General features: G+C 44.0%; 1 protein-coding gene across 14 annotated transcripts in view; it reads left to right on the top strand.

Annotated features, from left to right (window-relative positions):
• The window catches only part of pleca (plectin a), a 110,035-nt gene that overhangs the window by 80,176 nt on the left and 15,876 nt on the right, over positions 1 to 13,983 (top strand). For 12 of the 14 annotated variants that reach the window (XM_065947854.1, XM_065947853.1, XM_065947862.1 and 9 more), the window contains 22 exons: positions 2,443 to 2,558; positions 2,934 to 3,040; positions 4,022 to 4,141; positions 4,252 to 4,347; positions 5,417 to 5,544; positions 6,171 to 6,264; positions 6,403 to 6,557; positions 7,223 to 7,565; positions 8,227 to 8,304; positions 8,894 to 9,055; positions 9,138 to 9,242; positions 9,338 to 9,433; positions 9,607 to 9,732; positions 9,855 to 10,007; positions 10,144 to 10,298; positions 10,382 to 10,508; positions 10,644 to 10,827; positions 11,014 to 11,034; positions 12,049 to 12,206; positions 13,035 to 13,213; positions 13,305 to 13,443; positions 13,571 to 13,927. In XM_065947854.1, the coding sequence (XP_065803926.1) occupies positions 2,443 to 2,558; positions 2,934 to 3,040; positions 4,022 to 4,141; positions 4,252 to 4,347; positions 5,417 to 5,544; positions 6,171 to 6,264; positions 6,403 to 6,557; positions 7,223 to 7,565; positions 8,227 to 8,304; positions 8,894 to 9,055; positions 9,138 to 9,242; positions 9,338 to 9,433; positions 9,607 to 9,732; positions 9,855 to 10,007; positions 10,144 to 10,298; positions 10,382 to 10,508; positions 10,644 to 10,827; positions 11,014 to 11,034; positions 12,049 to 12,206; positions 13,035 to 13,213; positions 13,305 to 13,443; positions 13,571 to 13,927 (3,199 nt within the window). Of the gene's footprint in view, positions 1 to 1,349; positions 1,882 to 2,442; positions 2,559 to 2,933; positions 3,041 to 4,021; positions 4,142 to 4,251; positions 4,348 to 5,416; positions 5,545 to 6,170; positions 6,265 to 6,402; positions 6,558 to 7,222; positions 7,566 to 8,226; positions 8,305 to 8,893; positions 9,056 to 9,137; positions 9,243 to 9,337; positions 9,434 to 9,606; positions 9,733 to 9,854; positions 10,008 to 10,143; positions 10,299 to 10,381; positions 10,509 to 10,643; positions 10,828 to 11,013; positions 11,035 to 12,048; positions 12,207 to 13,034; positions 13,214 to 13,304; positions 13,444 to 13,570; positions 13,928 to 13,983 lie in introns of those variants that run through there. The other 2 variants (XM_065947867.1, XM_065947857.1) reach the window with 2 other exon arrangements.

Below are 13,983 nucleotides of genomic sequence, written 5' to 3'. Positions count from 1 at the left end.
TAGAAAAACTTGCCTGTACTTGGCTTCTTGTAACACCACAGGGCATTCGTTTTCTCAAAAAGGTCCCCTCTGTGACCTCTCCATATTTCATGTTGCTCTGTCTTATTTTATTTATTGCAGTCAGCGCAGAGAAAGGAATGCCAAATTAACATTTGACTTTTACAGCAGCACTGCCCGACTTGTCAGGACAAAATGTGGTTCAAGTGAAATAAACAGAAACAAATATCAGCACAGACTCCATCCACTCACAGAACACTTTATTTCATCCCCTCGTTTAATATTTATAAACAGGATATAAACACTTTATTACATAGCTGTGGTAAATACTGGATTCTGATTGGCCGATTACACACAGCAACAGTTCACTGTCGTTAAGTAGAACAAACCTTTACTGAGAAGCCGCTCGTCACAGACTCTGGAGGATTTGACATATGTATGTTTGCTTTGGGGCAAAGACAAGGGGACAAAAACAGCGTTGAAAAGAGGATAACAGACATAAAAAACTGTACACTACACCGAGATGGCACATGAAGTAAATACACAGAACGTGGGTTCAAATCCGACCTCGGCCCTTTGCTGCATGACGTTCCCCATTCTCTCTCCACTCAGCATTTCCTGTCTCTCTTCAACTGTCCTGGCTATAAAGACAAAAAGGCCCCAAAAAGAATCTTTAAAAAAAACAAAAAACAAAGTTGATTTGGACAGACGGCGACAATGATGAGGCAGAAAACCTCAGATGCTGCACAGATTTATTTAGATCTGGGGGTTCTTTCCCTGACAACATCTATCTCACTACATTATCCTGCTCATAAGTACCAACATTAAGCTCTGCATGTCCCCAACAATCACATCAAGCTAAAGCTCAATGCACGCTGATGTGTTGAAAGTCAGACAACTGTTGCTGCAGCAGAAGATAAAACATTCTTTTAAATTGCTGCCCCATTAATTACATGACTTTTAGCTCACCACACCTGCCGTCTTCCTTCAATAAAGGAAACTTCAATCTAAACCCTGCAGGAGTTTAAAAAAACCAAACATGTGTTTTGGGTGGAGTTGCTCGCACAGAAAAACAAACCCTGGAGGATCATTTGTCTCACACCACAAAAACAACATGAATACCCAGAGCAGGCATCAGTCAGAGTGCAAAGAGAGCGTTTTCTCCTTTTGCTGTGTGGGTGTATCACTCTAATTTAAGATTACCCTGGAGGTATGCTCACCAGAAGCTCGGCAGGTTGTAGCAGAACACAGGTACGCTAAGCGCTCTGCCACAGATTCTCTCTGTGTGGAGGGAGAGAAGGACGTGCGGAGATTGAGCAGCTGCAGCGAGGAGTCTCTGCAACACCGGACTGAAACAGAAAACTAACCAAATGCTGACAACGAGAAGAGGACTGGATGTAATCAGGACCTACCAGTGGACATGAATCAGAATGACATCGATCTGGAAGCGTCTGCTGATTTGACTTTTTTTTCTTTATAACTTTTTGCAAATTAGAGGCGCAGACTTCCGCCTCACTCTCTTGGAAACCTTTAGCCCTTACTTTAACCTTCCACAATGCTGAAGCTAAAGAGAAAGTTTCACTCAAAGCGGCGTCTGCACAGCGCGTCCAGCAGCACCGCAGGCTCCGTCAGCGACCTGGAGGACCGGGTGATCATGATGTGTGAGGACATCCCCACTGAGAGCTCTTTCGATTCAGGCCGAGGGTCCCAGAGCCCGGGGGCCCGCTCCAGCAGGGGGTCCCAGAGCGAGGAGCACGACTCGGGATCAGATCCTCACATCCTCCACCTGAGCAGGGACAGACTGTCCTACAGACAGGCCTGCTACGGGGACAGAGAACCGCCCCGGGCTCCCAAAGAATACTACATCCAGAGAGTTGTGCAAGTGTATGAAAAACATATTTACTGAACTCTTGGAAAAGCAGGATGTCTGTATCTAAAAGTTATCTCTCAGGAGAAACACTTAAATCCCCGTGTAGTAATGAGATCCTCGGTGCTTGTTCCTGCATGTTTTTACACTGCAGTTATCTTCCTGGCAAAGTGCACTGGAAGGCGATGTGTCTGTCTTTTTGTGTTTCAAATGTTCAAAAATGTAAAGCTTCTATGGCAGTGAGAAATCGTGTTTTTGCTTGCCTTTCCTCTGTATCAGGAATCCTCACTCTACTCATGATCCAACTGCCTCCAGCTAGTTGAAATAAGAAATGTGCAAAGAGACATTTTTTTTTTTTTTTACCTCGGAGCCATTCATTTTGGAGTACGACTGGCAGGTTAAGAAAACAGAAAGAAATTGCAAAAAACGTAGTTGTAGGGGTAAATGTCAAAAGATAATGAATGCATTTCTTTCTGGCTGACATTTCCAGCTGTCACACATGATTTAAGCAAAGTGTTGATTGACAGTAAAAGACGACGAGCCGTGTTCACTCTGTGTGCTCCCTTCTCTCTCCGCAGGCCCTCTCTCATCGACATGGGCCAGGTGTACCGACAGAGCAACCAGGAGAACCTGGAGCAGGCGTTCAGCGTGGCAGAGAGGGACCTGGGTGTCACCAGGCTGCTGGACCCCGAGGGTGAGATGAGTTAGAGAGGAGCTGTAGACCCAGTCAGTATCCCCCCCCCCCCCCCCCCCCTTTAAGAGAAATCACCACTGCAGGGAAGGGGAATGTTTCAGCATGTGTGCTGCGTTTAACTTCAGCTTCACACATAATATAGTCGGATTAGTTCTGCTGTATTGTGAGGGAGGTGGGGGCAATGAAGATGGTGCATTTACATTTGGATAGTCGTTTATTTTAACAACTTCAGTTCAGGATCTATCACACCTGACATGAGAGAGATGCACCTTTCCTCTTGGATTTCACTGAGTCTTTCTCTCTCTCTCTCTCTCTCTCTCTCTCTCTCTCTCTCGCTCTCTCTCTCTCTCTCTCTCTCTCTCTCTCTCTCTACAGATGTGGATGTACCCCATCCAGATGAGAAGTCCATCATCACGTATGTCTCCTCCCTGTACGATGCCATGCCCAGGGTACCAGACATTCAGGACGGAGTCAGAGCCAATGTAAGTCCTCCTCTTCTTCTTCATCATCATCATCATCATCATCACCTCATTTCAGAAACTCTGCAGCAGACTCAAGCTTGTAAAATGGAATATGCTTTTATTTAAATTGTTATGTTTTTATGGTTAGGAATATTCACGTTGAATTAACCACATGAAAAATTCATGATTTGGAACATTGTCTGGAGTTTCATGAACACAATCACTCGTGTAAACCAAAGCTCTTTTCACTTTTGGCCATATTTGTTTGTCTCCTGGCGTCTCCAACCGGGCAAGATGCAGAGACAAATAAACTGACATGGCTGCAGAAATGAAGAGAGGACCTTTTTCTGTACTCAGAACACATCTGCGTCCTCTGACCTTTAACATTTTGAGTGCATGCATATTAAAAGTACCTTCATTGTACTGGATCATCAGCTAATAGAAAACAGATCTTTCTAGTGAGCAACATGACAGACACGTTCTTAATGACAACTGGCTGCAGAACACAATTCTCTAAATGTTGTTTATTTGAGAGTGGCATCAAGAAAAGCACTCTGCACAACATGCTTAAGAAGACTGATTTATTCACGATGTGTGAGTTGCACATTTAATGCTCCTAATCCTCGTAGTTTCCAATAAAAATCCACAGTAAAAAAAGGTCCAAGAATATCACAGCGAAGAGGAACAAAGAGTTCAAACTGCTATCAGTAATATCACTATAGCCCCTTAAAGAGGGATTAAAGTCCTGGGAGGATTAGTGTCTGTAACAGAGAGTCTGGCTGAATAAAGAAGTCATTGTATTCAGTGTCAAATCAAATCTCAAAGACAGTATGCAGAAAAGACGAGTCCGGACGCTGAGTGTCAGAACATCACGGCTTTGGAACTTCTGGGCAACGAAAATGAAATGTGTTTGTTTACTTTAGTTCACTCAGGAGAGCTTTATCCACATTTTATTAAAGTTCTGTGTGTGTGTGTGTGTGTGTTTGTGTGTGTGTGCTGCAGGAGCTGGAGCTGCGTTGGCAGGAGTATTACGAGCTGGTCACGATGCTGCTGCAGTGGATCAGGCACCACATCCTCGTCTTTGAGGAGAGGAAGTTCCCCACCAGCTACGAGGAGATCGAGGTCAGTCATTAAAAAAGTGTTGTTGTTATCTTTTACTGACATTCCAGTCGAATAACAGAAAGGATGAAGCTGATGATGCATTTTTTGTTCATCTGTGTTCTGACCTGCAGGTTCTTTGGCGTCAGTTTCTGAAGTTTAAGGAAACAGAGCTTCCTGCAAAAGAGTCGGACAAGAATCGCTCCAAACACATCTTCAAGTCTTTTGAGGTGAGCCACCTCCACACCTCCGCACTACAAACACATCATCACAGGCAGCTGTCCATGGAGGGTTCCACTTTTCTTCTCATAAATAAAATGAAAAGTCTGAGTTATCATTTCTTTTCTCATCAACATGTCTGAGAAGAATCCCAGTTTGACACAAAACAGTTCAGATTTAACCTCCCTGTGTTTGGCCTACAGGTCACTCACACTCTCTGAATCCTTCACAGACCGTTCACTTTATCAAAGGTCATAGGTCAAAGGTCACAATTGTCAACATGTATTGTGTTCAGTTCATCAGTAGATTAGAGGATGATATACGGTCTCTCTAGCTTCAGAGCCTTCTGGCTTTTCAACAAGCTCAAAACTGTTTGTTCAAAATCCTCACAAACAGTCTGGGCCTTAAAGATCTTTAAAGTTCTCCTCCTGATGATGACGATGTTGAGGATGGTTTTTTGATGCTGACTAGAACTCTCGAGAACAGCTGTCGATATATATACTTTAAAAAACGTCCTGTCAGCACGTGTGTGTCTGATCTGACTTAAAGCTTTTTGTTTGCACTTCCTGACATTGTCTCCTCCTCTCTCGATCCTTGCTCGTGTTGTTCTTACTCTCTGATGTACTTTGAATAAAAGCGTCTGATGAATGAATTGTGAAGGTCAAAAGTGATGTTAAGCCAGGCACGATCCTCTCTGAAGTAGAGTTTATTTTATAATTTTTGAAGCCAGAATCATCACAGTTAATCACAGTGATAGTCAGAGTAAATGTTTGACTTTTTATTGCTTCAGTGAGATGAAGAAAATCAAATATATTTATAGCTTCTCAAGTGTTATTATTGGATCTTTTTCTTTGTTTTCTTTGATAATAAACTGAATTCTGTTACGCCTCTGGACTTTGGTTCATAAAGCAACATATTTATCTATTTCCTTTGGTTCAGATAAATTGTGTTTTTCCTTCTTCACCGTTTTCTAACATTTTAATAAACTAAACAACGAAAGGAGAAATTAACGAGGCGATTAACTGATGATGAAAACATGTTTCTTTATTTACAGTCCTACTCGTGTTTGTGTTTCTGCAGGGTGCAGTTCAGGCAGGACATGTCAAAGTGCCGCCGGGTTACCACCCGCTCGATGTAGAGAAGGAGTGGGGTCGTCTTCATGTCGCCATCCTGGAGCGAGAGCGTCTCCTCAGGACGGAGTTTGAGAGGTAAGTGTGGCACACTCCTAACCACGTCATGTGATCTGTTGCCAAAGCAAAGCAAAAAAAAAAAAAGAAAAGAAAAAGTGACCAAAAAAACCCACAAGATATTAAGAAATCATCACTCAACGGTTTGTGTGTGTAAGGATGACTCATATCCTAATGATGAAGTCTGCGGTTGGCAGTAAAATGAAACTGCTCTGTGGGAAGGGAAGAGGAATCATATTAGGGCAAACACATGACAACCGTGCCATCGCCAGAGCAACAATAATATGGTCACTTGATCGCTCATAAACGTTTTTAATCACAAGGTCGGCAGGGCGTAGCTTTTAGTGTTCTCCAAACTCTTTGAGAAAATACTGCAGAGGCTTTGAAAAGCTATCATCTGTACGTGAGTGGTCAGACAGCGATCTATCATGGCGTTCATGCACCAGGGATACGATGCAAAGTATTTATTCCACCAGAGGAAAACGTGAGTGCGTTCACTTCTTTTTCACCAATTTATTTAATTTGTCAAGAAATGGAGCTCACTTCAGTCAACTGCTTCAGAAAGAGCTTCAAGGTACCCTGGAGGTGACTCAGGTAGTTCAGACCGTCTGAAGCACTTTTCTAATGTTTTGTCTCGTTGACTGCAGACTGGAGCGACTTCAGAGGGTCGTCAGCAAGGTCCAGATGGAGTCCGGGGTGTGTGAGGAGCAGCTCAACCAGGTGGAGACTCTGCTGCAGACGGTAAGACGCGACACTTAGTTTAAAAAAAAACAAAAAACAACCTAATCCGTCACATAGCAGGCATGGCTGTAATACCTGTGTGTGTGTGTGTGTGTGTGTGTGTGTGTGTGTGTGTGTGTGTGTGTGTCTGTCCTGCAGGACGTGAGGATGATGAGCGCAGGTAAACCGGCCCAGCACACAGCAGAGATGGAGGCCGACCTGGAAAAAGCCGAAGGAATGATTCGCCTCCTTTTCAACGATGTGCAGCTGCTCAAAGATGGACGCCACCTTCAAGCTGAGCAGATGTATCGCAGGTGCAAATCAGTTAAACTTATCAAATTATGCATCATCAAGATAAGAGCTGCAGCTTGGGACTATTTAATTAAACATGTACAAATGAATTAAACATGAACTGGCAAAGGATTCCTCTAAAGACAGGACCTTTAGCAGTTATTTAAAAATAGATTTGAAAATAGATTTTCAGAATCTTGCAGAGGCCGTAAATATTTGGCATTTTTTCTCATAGACTCTAAAGGCTCAACTATGCTCTACGTCCTTTACCCTTAAGGATGCAGATGGAGCCTTTTTGTCCGAGCTTTGTGTTCAATTCATCTGTATTTGTGCAAGTTTTCTGGAAGTTTACGGATACGGTCCAAACATTGGAATACCGCCAGAAAACACGGGGGCAGTGTCGAGCAGAACAAGTCAGACCAGCAAATAACTATGAAGTAGAATACTTTGGAAAATGTCTGAACTGGCTGAAAGTTGGGTCAGAATTATAGACATATATATGTTGTCAGCTCGCTAGGACACAGGGACAGCGCCCTCTAGTGCATACATGTTTTGAAATCTGTCTATTTAATTTGTTAAGGAATCATAGATGAGCTTTTAGCCAATTGTAAAATGTTATTGTTTGTTTATGTCATGTTGTTTAATTGATAAAACTACCTGACCAAGTCTCCACTGATTCTGTCTCCAGAGTGTATCGTCTCCATGAGAGGCTGGTGAACCTCCGCAGCGAGTACAACCTGCGCCTCAAGTCCGGTGTGACCACCACGCAGATCCCCATGACTCAGATCCACACCGCCCAGGTCCAGGTCCTGCAGCAGGCCCCCATGAGGGTGCGGCCCGAGCTCGACGATGTCACCATGCGCTACATGCACGATCTGCTGGGCTGGGTGGAGGAGAACCAGCGGCGGGTGGACGACGGGGAGTGGGGAACCGACCTGCCCACCGTTGAGTCCCAGCTGGGCAGCCACCGCGGCCTGCACCAGTCTGTGGAGGAGTTCCGCTCCAAGATCGAGAGGGCGAAGGCGGACGAGGTACAGACAGCTGATACTAAACATGATGACACACATGAGAATTAGAAGATATGATCTTATTGGACTCCTGATTCCAACCCGCCTACACACAGTCACAGCCGACATCCTGTTTACGTTAAAGGGTGAAACTAAAAAGTATTTGGATAATGTGGAATGAAAAAAACAAAGTCACAGGGTCCTTTAAGAAAAATATAAAATATATTCACAAGGATTTCGATTGTATGACAGGCAAACATCCTTTTTTTTCTTCTTTTCTGATAAAGATGATCCTTTTGTCACTCTTTTTTGTTGTTGTGGTTTTAAAATGCCATAATCGAGGGGCGTCTGATAGCCTCGCCGTTCCCTGGATGCATATGAAGTCCTTATCACAGCGACGTCGGGTTTGAATCTAACTTAACGGCCCTTTGCTGCACATCGTCCCTCGCTCTCTCATTTCAATATTTCCTGTCTCTCTCTTCAGCTGTCCTATCCAATGAAAAGGCAAAAAAAAGTCCCAAAGAAATACATTTGAAAAAATGCTATAAGTTCTGCTGCAGTTTTAAACACAACCCTCAAAAGCTGATGTTAATTAAGAATACATGATTTTAAGATCAGAGTGATAATGTCTGTGATTCTTGACCGTCTTGTTTCTAATGTTTCTTTGTCTTCTCTCCGGCTTCAGAGTCAGATCTCACCCGGCAGTAGAGCTGCCTACCGCGACTACCTGGGAAAACTGGAGCTGCAGTACGGCAAGCTGCTGGTAAGTTGTTAAAAAAAAAGAAACTTGTGAAAATGTAATAATATCGATATGATACAATACTAATTAAAACCATGTCAACTTATTAATGATCCCATTTAAAGGTTTGATGAACTATTCATCTGTAAAACAAAGGCAGTATGGCTGATGTCATTATTTAAAAACAGGGTGCCAGCAGGCCAAAACGCAGGTCCCCTCTGCTTGATTAAATCCTTGGAGAATATCACAAACAATGTTGTAAAAGGTACAAAAAATACAGATATAAGATGTTCTTGGAAATATCTTCCCCACTTTTCCGACTTTGGCTGTGATGATTTTCCTGCATGTGGCGCTGAGCAGGTTTAAAATAGTCAGACTTTTAATAACTTGCTGGACCCTACGTCAATTGTGGATGAAGACATTTTCAAACTGAAGTTCATACTGAGCTGTTGCTTCTTTTCGAGCAGTATCAGAGATGTTCGGTGAAGTCAAAAACAGCAGAAAAGAATCCTGACGTCACCTTGCAGTACTTTGTTCCCCTCCAGTTTCTTCTGAACCACTGTGTCGGTCCCTCTGAATGTATCCTAACATCCTTCTCATCTGCTCTTTGCAGAACTCCTCTAAGGCTCGCCTGCGTCACCTGGTAGAGCTTCACGCCTTCGTTGTTGCAGCCACCAAAGAGCTGATGTGGCTGAACGAGAAAGAGGAGGAGGAGGTCAACTACGACTGGAGTGACAAAAACACCAACATGGCTGCCAAGAAAGAGAACTACTCGGTAGAGGAGTTTGTTTTTAATAACACAAACAGCCTTTTAGTGATGCCGGTAAAGATTCTCACTGTTGTTTTTCTCTCTGCAGGGTTTGATGAGAGATTTGGAGCTCAGGGAGCAGAAGATGAACGGCGTCCAGACCACAGGAGACAAACTGCTGCGGGACGAACACCCTGCCAGGAAGACCATAGAGGTGTGTTTTAGGGTGCAGGACTTATTTCACAACAAACTAAATGCACAAATCTTACTTTGAACATTGAAATGATTAATTTCACCCTCCATCCTCAGTCCTTCACTGCAGCTCTGCAGACTCAGTGGAGTTGGATCCTCCAGCTGTGCTGCTGCATCGAAACCCACCTGAAAGAGAACACCGCCCACTTCCAGGTATGTTTACAGTGCCTTCAGAAGAACTTTCTTTGCATACTTAATGGGGTTAATTTATCCACAGAGTTCAATTTGCATCCCTCTTTTCTCACCTGTCCTTCTTACTGTTGCTGCCTGTAAATTTAGGTTGAGGTCTACAACTTTAATTTCTCCCCCGTCTCTTCCTCGTGTAGTTTTTCTCTGACGTGAAGGAGGCGGAGGACAGGATCAAAAAGATGCAGGACACAATGAAGAGGAAGTACACCTGCGACCGCTCCATCACAGTCACACGGCTGGAAGATCTCCTGCAGGATGCAGCTGTAGGTTTATTCATTCATCAGGATTTTTGTTTACTTCCAAAAACCGGAACACTAATTCTGCATGAATCACCTTTAAAGATAGTTTTTTAGGGTATTTGGTTTGAATTCTTTGTTCTTCACAGGATGAGAAAGAGCAACTGAATGAGTTTAAAACTCACGTGGAAGGCCTGAAGCGACGAGCCAAGACCATCGTCCAGCTCAAACCTCGAAACCCTGCTACGGCAATAAAGGGCAAACAGCCCGTCCAGGCCGTCTGTGACTTCAAACAGATGGAGGTTACTATCTCTCATGACATTTTGATCATCTTTATTATCCTAAAATTCATATTTGTGAGGATTGCTACATGCTTAATCCCAGGAAACAGTATTATGAAGCAGGTAGAAATGAGCATCGATGTTTGTCTTTCTTCAGATCACAGTCCACAGAGGAGACGAGTGCGCTCTGCTGAACAACTCGCAGCCCTTCAAGTGGAGGGTGCTGAACGATAAAGGCAGCGAGTCCACTGTACCATCTATCTGCTTCCTGGTTCCCCCCACCAACAAGGACGCTGTCAACAGTGTTGCTGGGTGAGTTCAGAGTCGCCTCAGGATGTTTTAGATGAGTTTTAAATCCAAACTCTGTGTGCTGATCTCCATGTCTCCTCCCTCAGACTGGATGGAAACCTCCAGAGGCTGCAGACCATGTGGCAGACCATGTCTGTGGACATGAGGAGCCTGCTGTCCTGGCAGTACCTGATGAGAGACATCCACATCATCAAGTCCTGGAACGTCACCATGGTAACAACACAGGACAAACTACACACAAATGCATGCACAAAAGTCCTGAAAAGTGGACTCCAAACAGACAAGTTTTTCAGCTACTGTTTCTAAACACTGAATCTTGTGTGTGTGTGTGTGTGTGTGCCTGTGCAGTTTAAGACCATGAGGGTGGAGGAGTACCGTCTGGCCCTCAGGAACCTGGAGCTGCACTACCAGGACTTCCTGAGAGACAGCCAGGACTCTGAGATGTTCGGCGCCGAGGACCGCATGCAGGTGGAGTCGAACTACAACAGAGCCAACCAGCACTACAACACCATGGTCAGCTCTGCAGAACAAGGTGTGTGTGCACGGATTGTTTATTTTCAATTCATCCATCCATCATCACCCGGACATTATCTGAAGGAGCTGATGTTCATCATAAAGCACATTTATTTCATTTAAAAATCATTTCTCAGACATTTGTGTTGATTTTTTTTTATCATGGCCATTTGTGTGTAAGTTGACTGTTGGGTTCACGTTTCAGGCTACGAGCCACCCAGGGCAGGTAAGGTGTTTCAGTTACAGCACCTGATGTGCATTTTGATTGGCTGAACCCGACTATCTGTGTGTGTGTGTGTGTGTGTGTGTGTGTTTGCACTGAGGGCTGTTGTGCTGTCATGATTCATTCATTAACTCGATCACCTTCATCATCCTCACTGATTCGTTTCCTCCTCCTTCCCTTCACTCGTTCAGCATCCCTCTCTCTGTGCATGGGTTTAAACAGCAGCTGATGAACTCCCTCGATTAATCAAACAACCCACCAGATAGTCATCTAACGATTGTTTAAATGTGACATAGAGACATTAACAAATCATAGAGAGTCACCGTACTAAACCACATGTAGCTATTTTTAGCTTTTTATTCATTTTATTTTTAGATTAGATTAAAAAACTTTTTTCATCCCCAGCTGGTCAAATCTTACACACAACAAACATTACCGACAGTCCAGTCACAGTACACAACAAGTAAATAAATAACAAACACCACTGAAACCATTTGACACATCATTAACAGCATTTTAGGTTCATTTTTGGACTTTTTATACATTTTTTTAGAGACAGGACAGTGGATAGAGTCAGACATCAGGGGCAGAAAGAGAGAGTGGGGAAGGACATGCCAGAAGGAGCCTCAAGTTGGATTTTAACCGGGGTCGCCCGCTTGGAGGACGACAGCACAGCCCTAACCTCTAGGCTACTGTCGTCTCTGAATTTAACAAAGTTTTTAAAGTTATTTAAACAATTTTAGGGTTCAAGTCAGTTAAACACAAAACATCCCCAAAAAAGAAGATCTGTTGAATGAATTGCAGATTATGAAACTAACTTCCGCTGAATATGTCATGTTTCTATGCAGATGTTTCACTGTTTGATTCTACAGGCTGAAGTTTTTCTTGCATCAAATCAAACCTGGGACTTGAACTAACAACCAACTTCTTTATTCACACTTTTCTCGTGTTCTCTGCAAAATAACAAAAACAACATCCGTTTAAATATGTACTGTGTATATATTTTTATTCAATCAGGAGAGCAGGATGAGTCCATGTGCAAGACTTACCTGACTAAGATCAAGGACCTGCGTCTGAGGCTGGAGAGTTGTGAGAATCGAACAGTGACTCGCCTTCGCCAGCTTGTTGACAAGGAGCCGCTGAAAGCCTGCGCCCAGAAGACTGCAGAGCAAATGGTAACAAGATGAAAAGAGAAATTCACAACATAAACACAAATTTAGCTGCATTAGAAGTTAGGATGGAGATCATAAACCCAGTAAAGACCTGCTTCCACTTTTTTCAAAATCCGAAAATCAGTCATGTTGGAATATAATAGAAAGTCTTTATTGTCATAATACAATTGTACCAAATTAGAAAGCACTAAAAGGAGAGCCGTGAACCGCAGCAAAATGTGCGCCACCATCTTCAAATAATCAGGTCCAGTTAGAGCTTATTGATGCTGCTGTTGAGTCTCCTGTGTCCTGTAACCTGACGTTATATCTCGAGTCAAGTCCCGTCTTTTAAATCAAATCACTGGTCCACAAACGCACATCGATTGACGGATAATCTCATCATCTCATAAATAATCTGAATCATGTGAATTGCCAGCCAACAAACGCATCAACACTGCGAAATGCAGCAACTACGACTGTCAGGTTGCTGCGAGACAGTCATCTTCTTCCTCCAATCAAAAGCAGCCGTGGTAAAGTCGCCCAGACTCTGCAGCTGGTCTTGTTAGTTTAAAATTGTCATCGGTGTTGAAATCAGGAGGATAACTCCAAAGAATGGTGTTGAAAAATTAGAGAGCAGAAGACAAGTTCAGAGAGAGGAGCTGATCTGTGTTCAATCTGGTATGCATCTGGAGAAATCAGATTGAAAAACAGCAAGACTTCATCCAGGCTGACGTCTGAGGTCATTCTCACTTACTTGTTGTGTTTTAAACTTAGAAGGTGTCTTGGTTTCATATTTCACCACTGCAAGAATCAGTTCACCAAATCTTCTTCCATTTTTTTTTCCACTGATAGAAAGTCCAGTCTGAGTTGGAGGGCTTGAAGAAAGACTTGGGCTCTATCACAGAGAAGACGGAGGAGGTTCTGGCGTCTCCTCAGCAGCTGAGCTCCGCCCCCGTGCTGCGCTCGGAGCTGGACGTCACGCTGAAGAAGATGGACCACGTCTACGGCCTCTCCTCCGTCTACCTGGACAAGTGAGGCTTTGTGACTCTCTCTGTTTACGGATGTATTCCAGCTGATTTGGTGCTTTTTTTTTTTAATTAAGTATGAACTTTTTAATTTCAGGCTGAAGACCATCGATGTTGTGATCAGAAACACTAAAGACGCAGAGGACACGCTGAAGAACTATGAGAGCCGTCTGAGTGATGTCAAGAAGGTGCCAGCGACAGAGAAGGAGGTGGAGGACCAGCGCAGTCAGCTGAAGGTATTTCCTGTTTTAGAAGGATGTTAACTTTATATTCATTTGGATGCATACTCTGATTTGTATTTGGCTATGAATTAAACTTAGTGTGCTTTTTCCTAAACTAACTTAACTTTTCTTGGTCCGTCAGTCGATGCAGGCTGAAGCCGAGGCCGACCAGGTGGTGTTTGACCGCCTGCAGGACGAGCTGAAGAAGGCGACGACCATCAACGACAAGATGACGAGGATCCACAGCGAGCGCGACGGCGAGCTGGAGCACTACCGCCAGCTGGTCTGCAGCCTCCTGGAGCGCTGGCAGGCCATGTTCGCTCAGGTCGACCTCAGGAAGCGGGAGCTCGACCTCCTCGGACGCAACATGAAGTCTTACAACGGGAGCTACGAGTGGCTGATCCGCTGGCTCGGGGAGGCGAGGCAGAGGCAGGAGAAGATTCAGGCCGTGCCCATCGGTGGCAGCAAGGCTCTCAAGGAGCAGCTGGCAGAGGAGAAGGTATGAAGGAAAGGAGGAGCTGTGTTAGGAAAAGAGCCGTTAGTGCGCCCTCTGGT

This window comes from Labrus bergylta, chromosome 19, assembly GCF_963930695.1.
Source record: "Labrus bergylta chromosome 19, fLabBer1.1, whole genome shotgun sequence".
NCBI lineage: Eukaryota > Metazoa > Chordata > Actinopteri > Labriformes > Labridae > Labrus > Labrus bergylta.
This window is presented reverse-complemented; position numbering and strand designations above follow the sequence as displayed.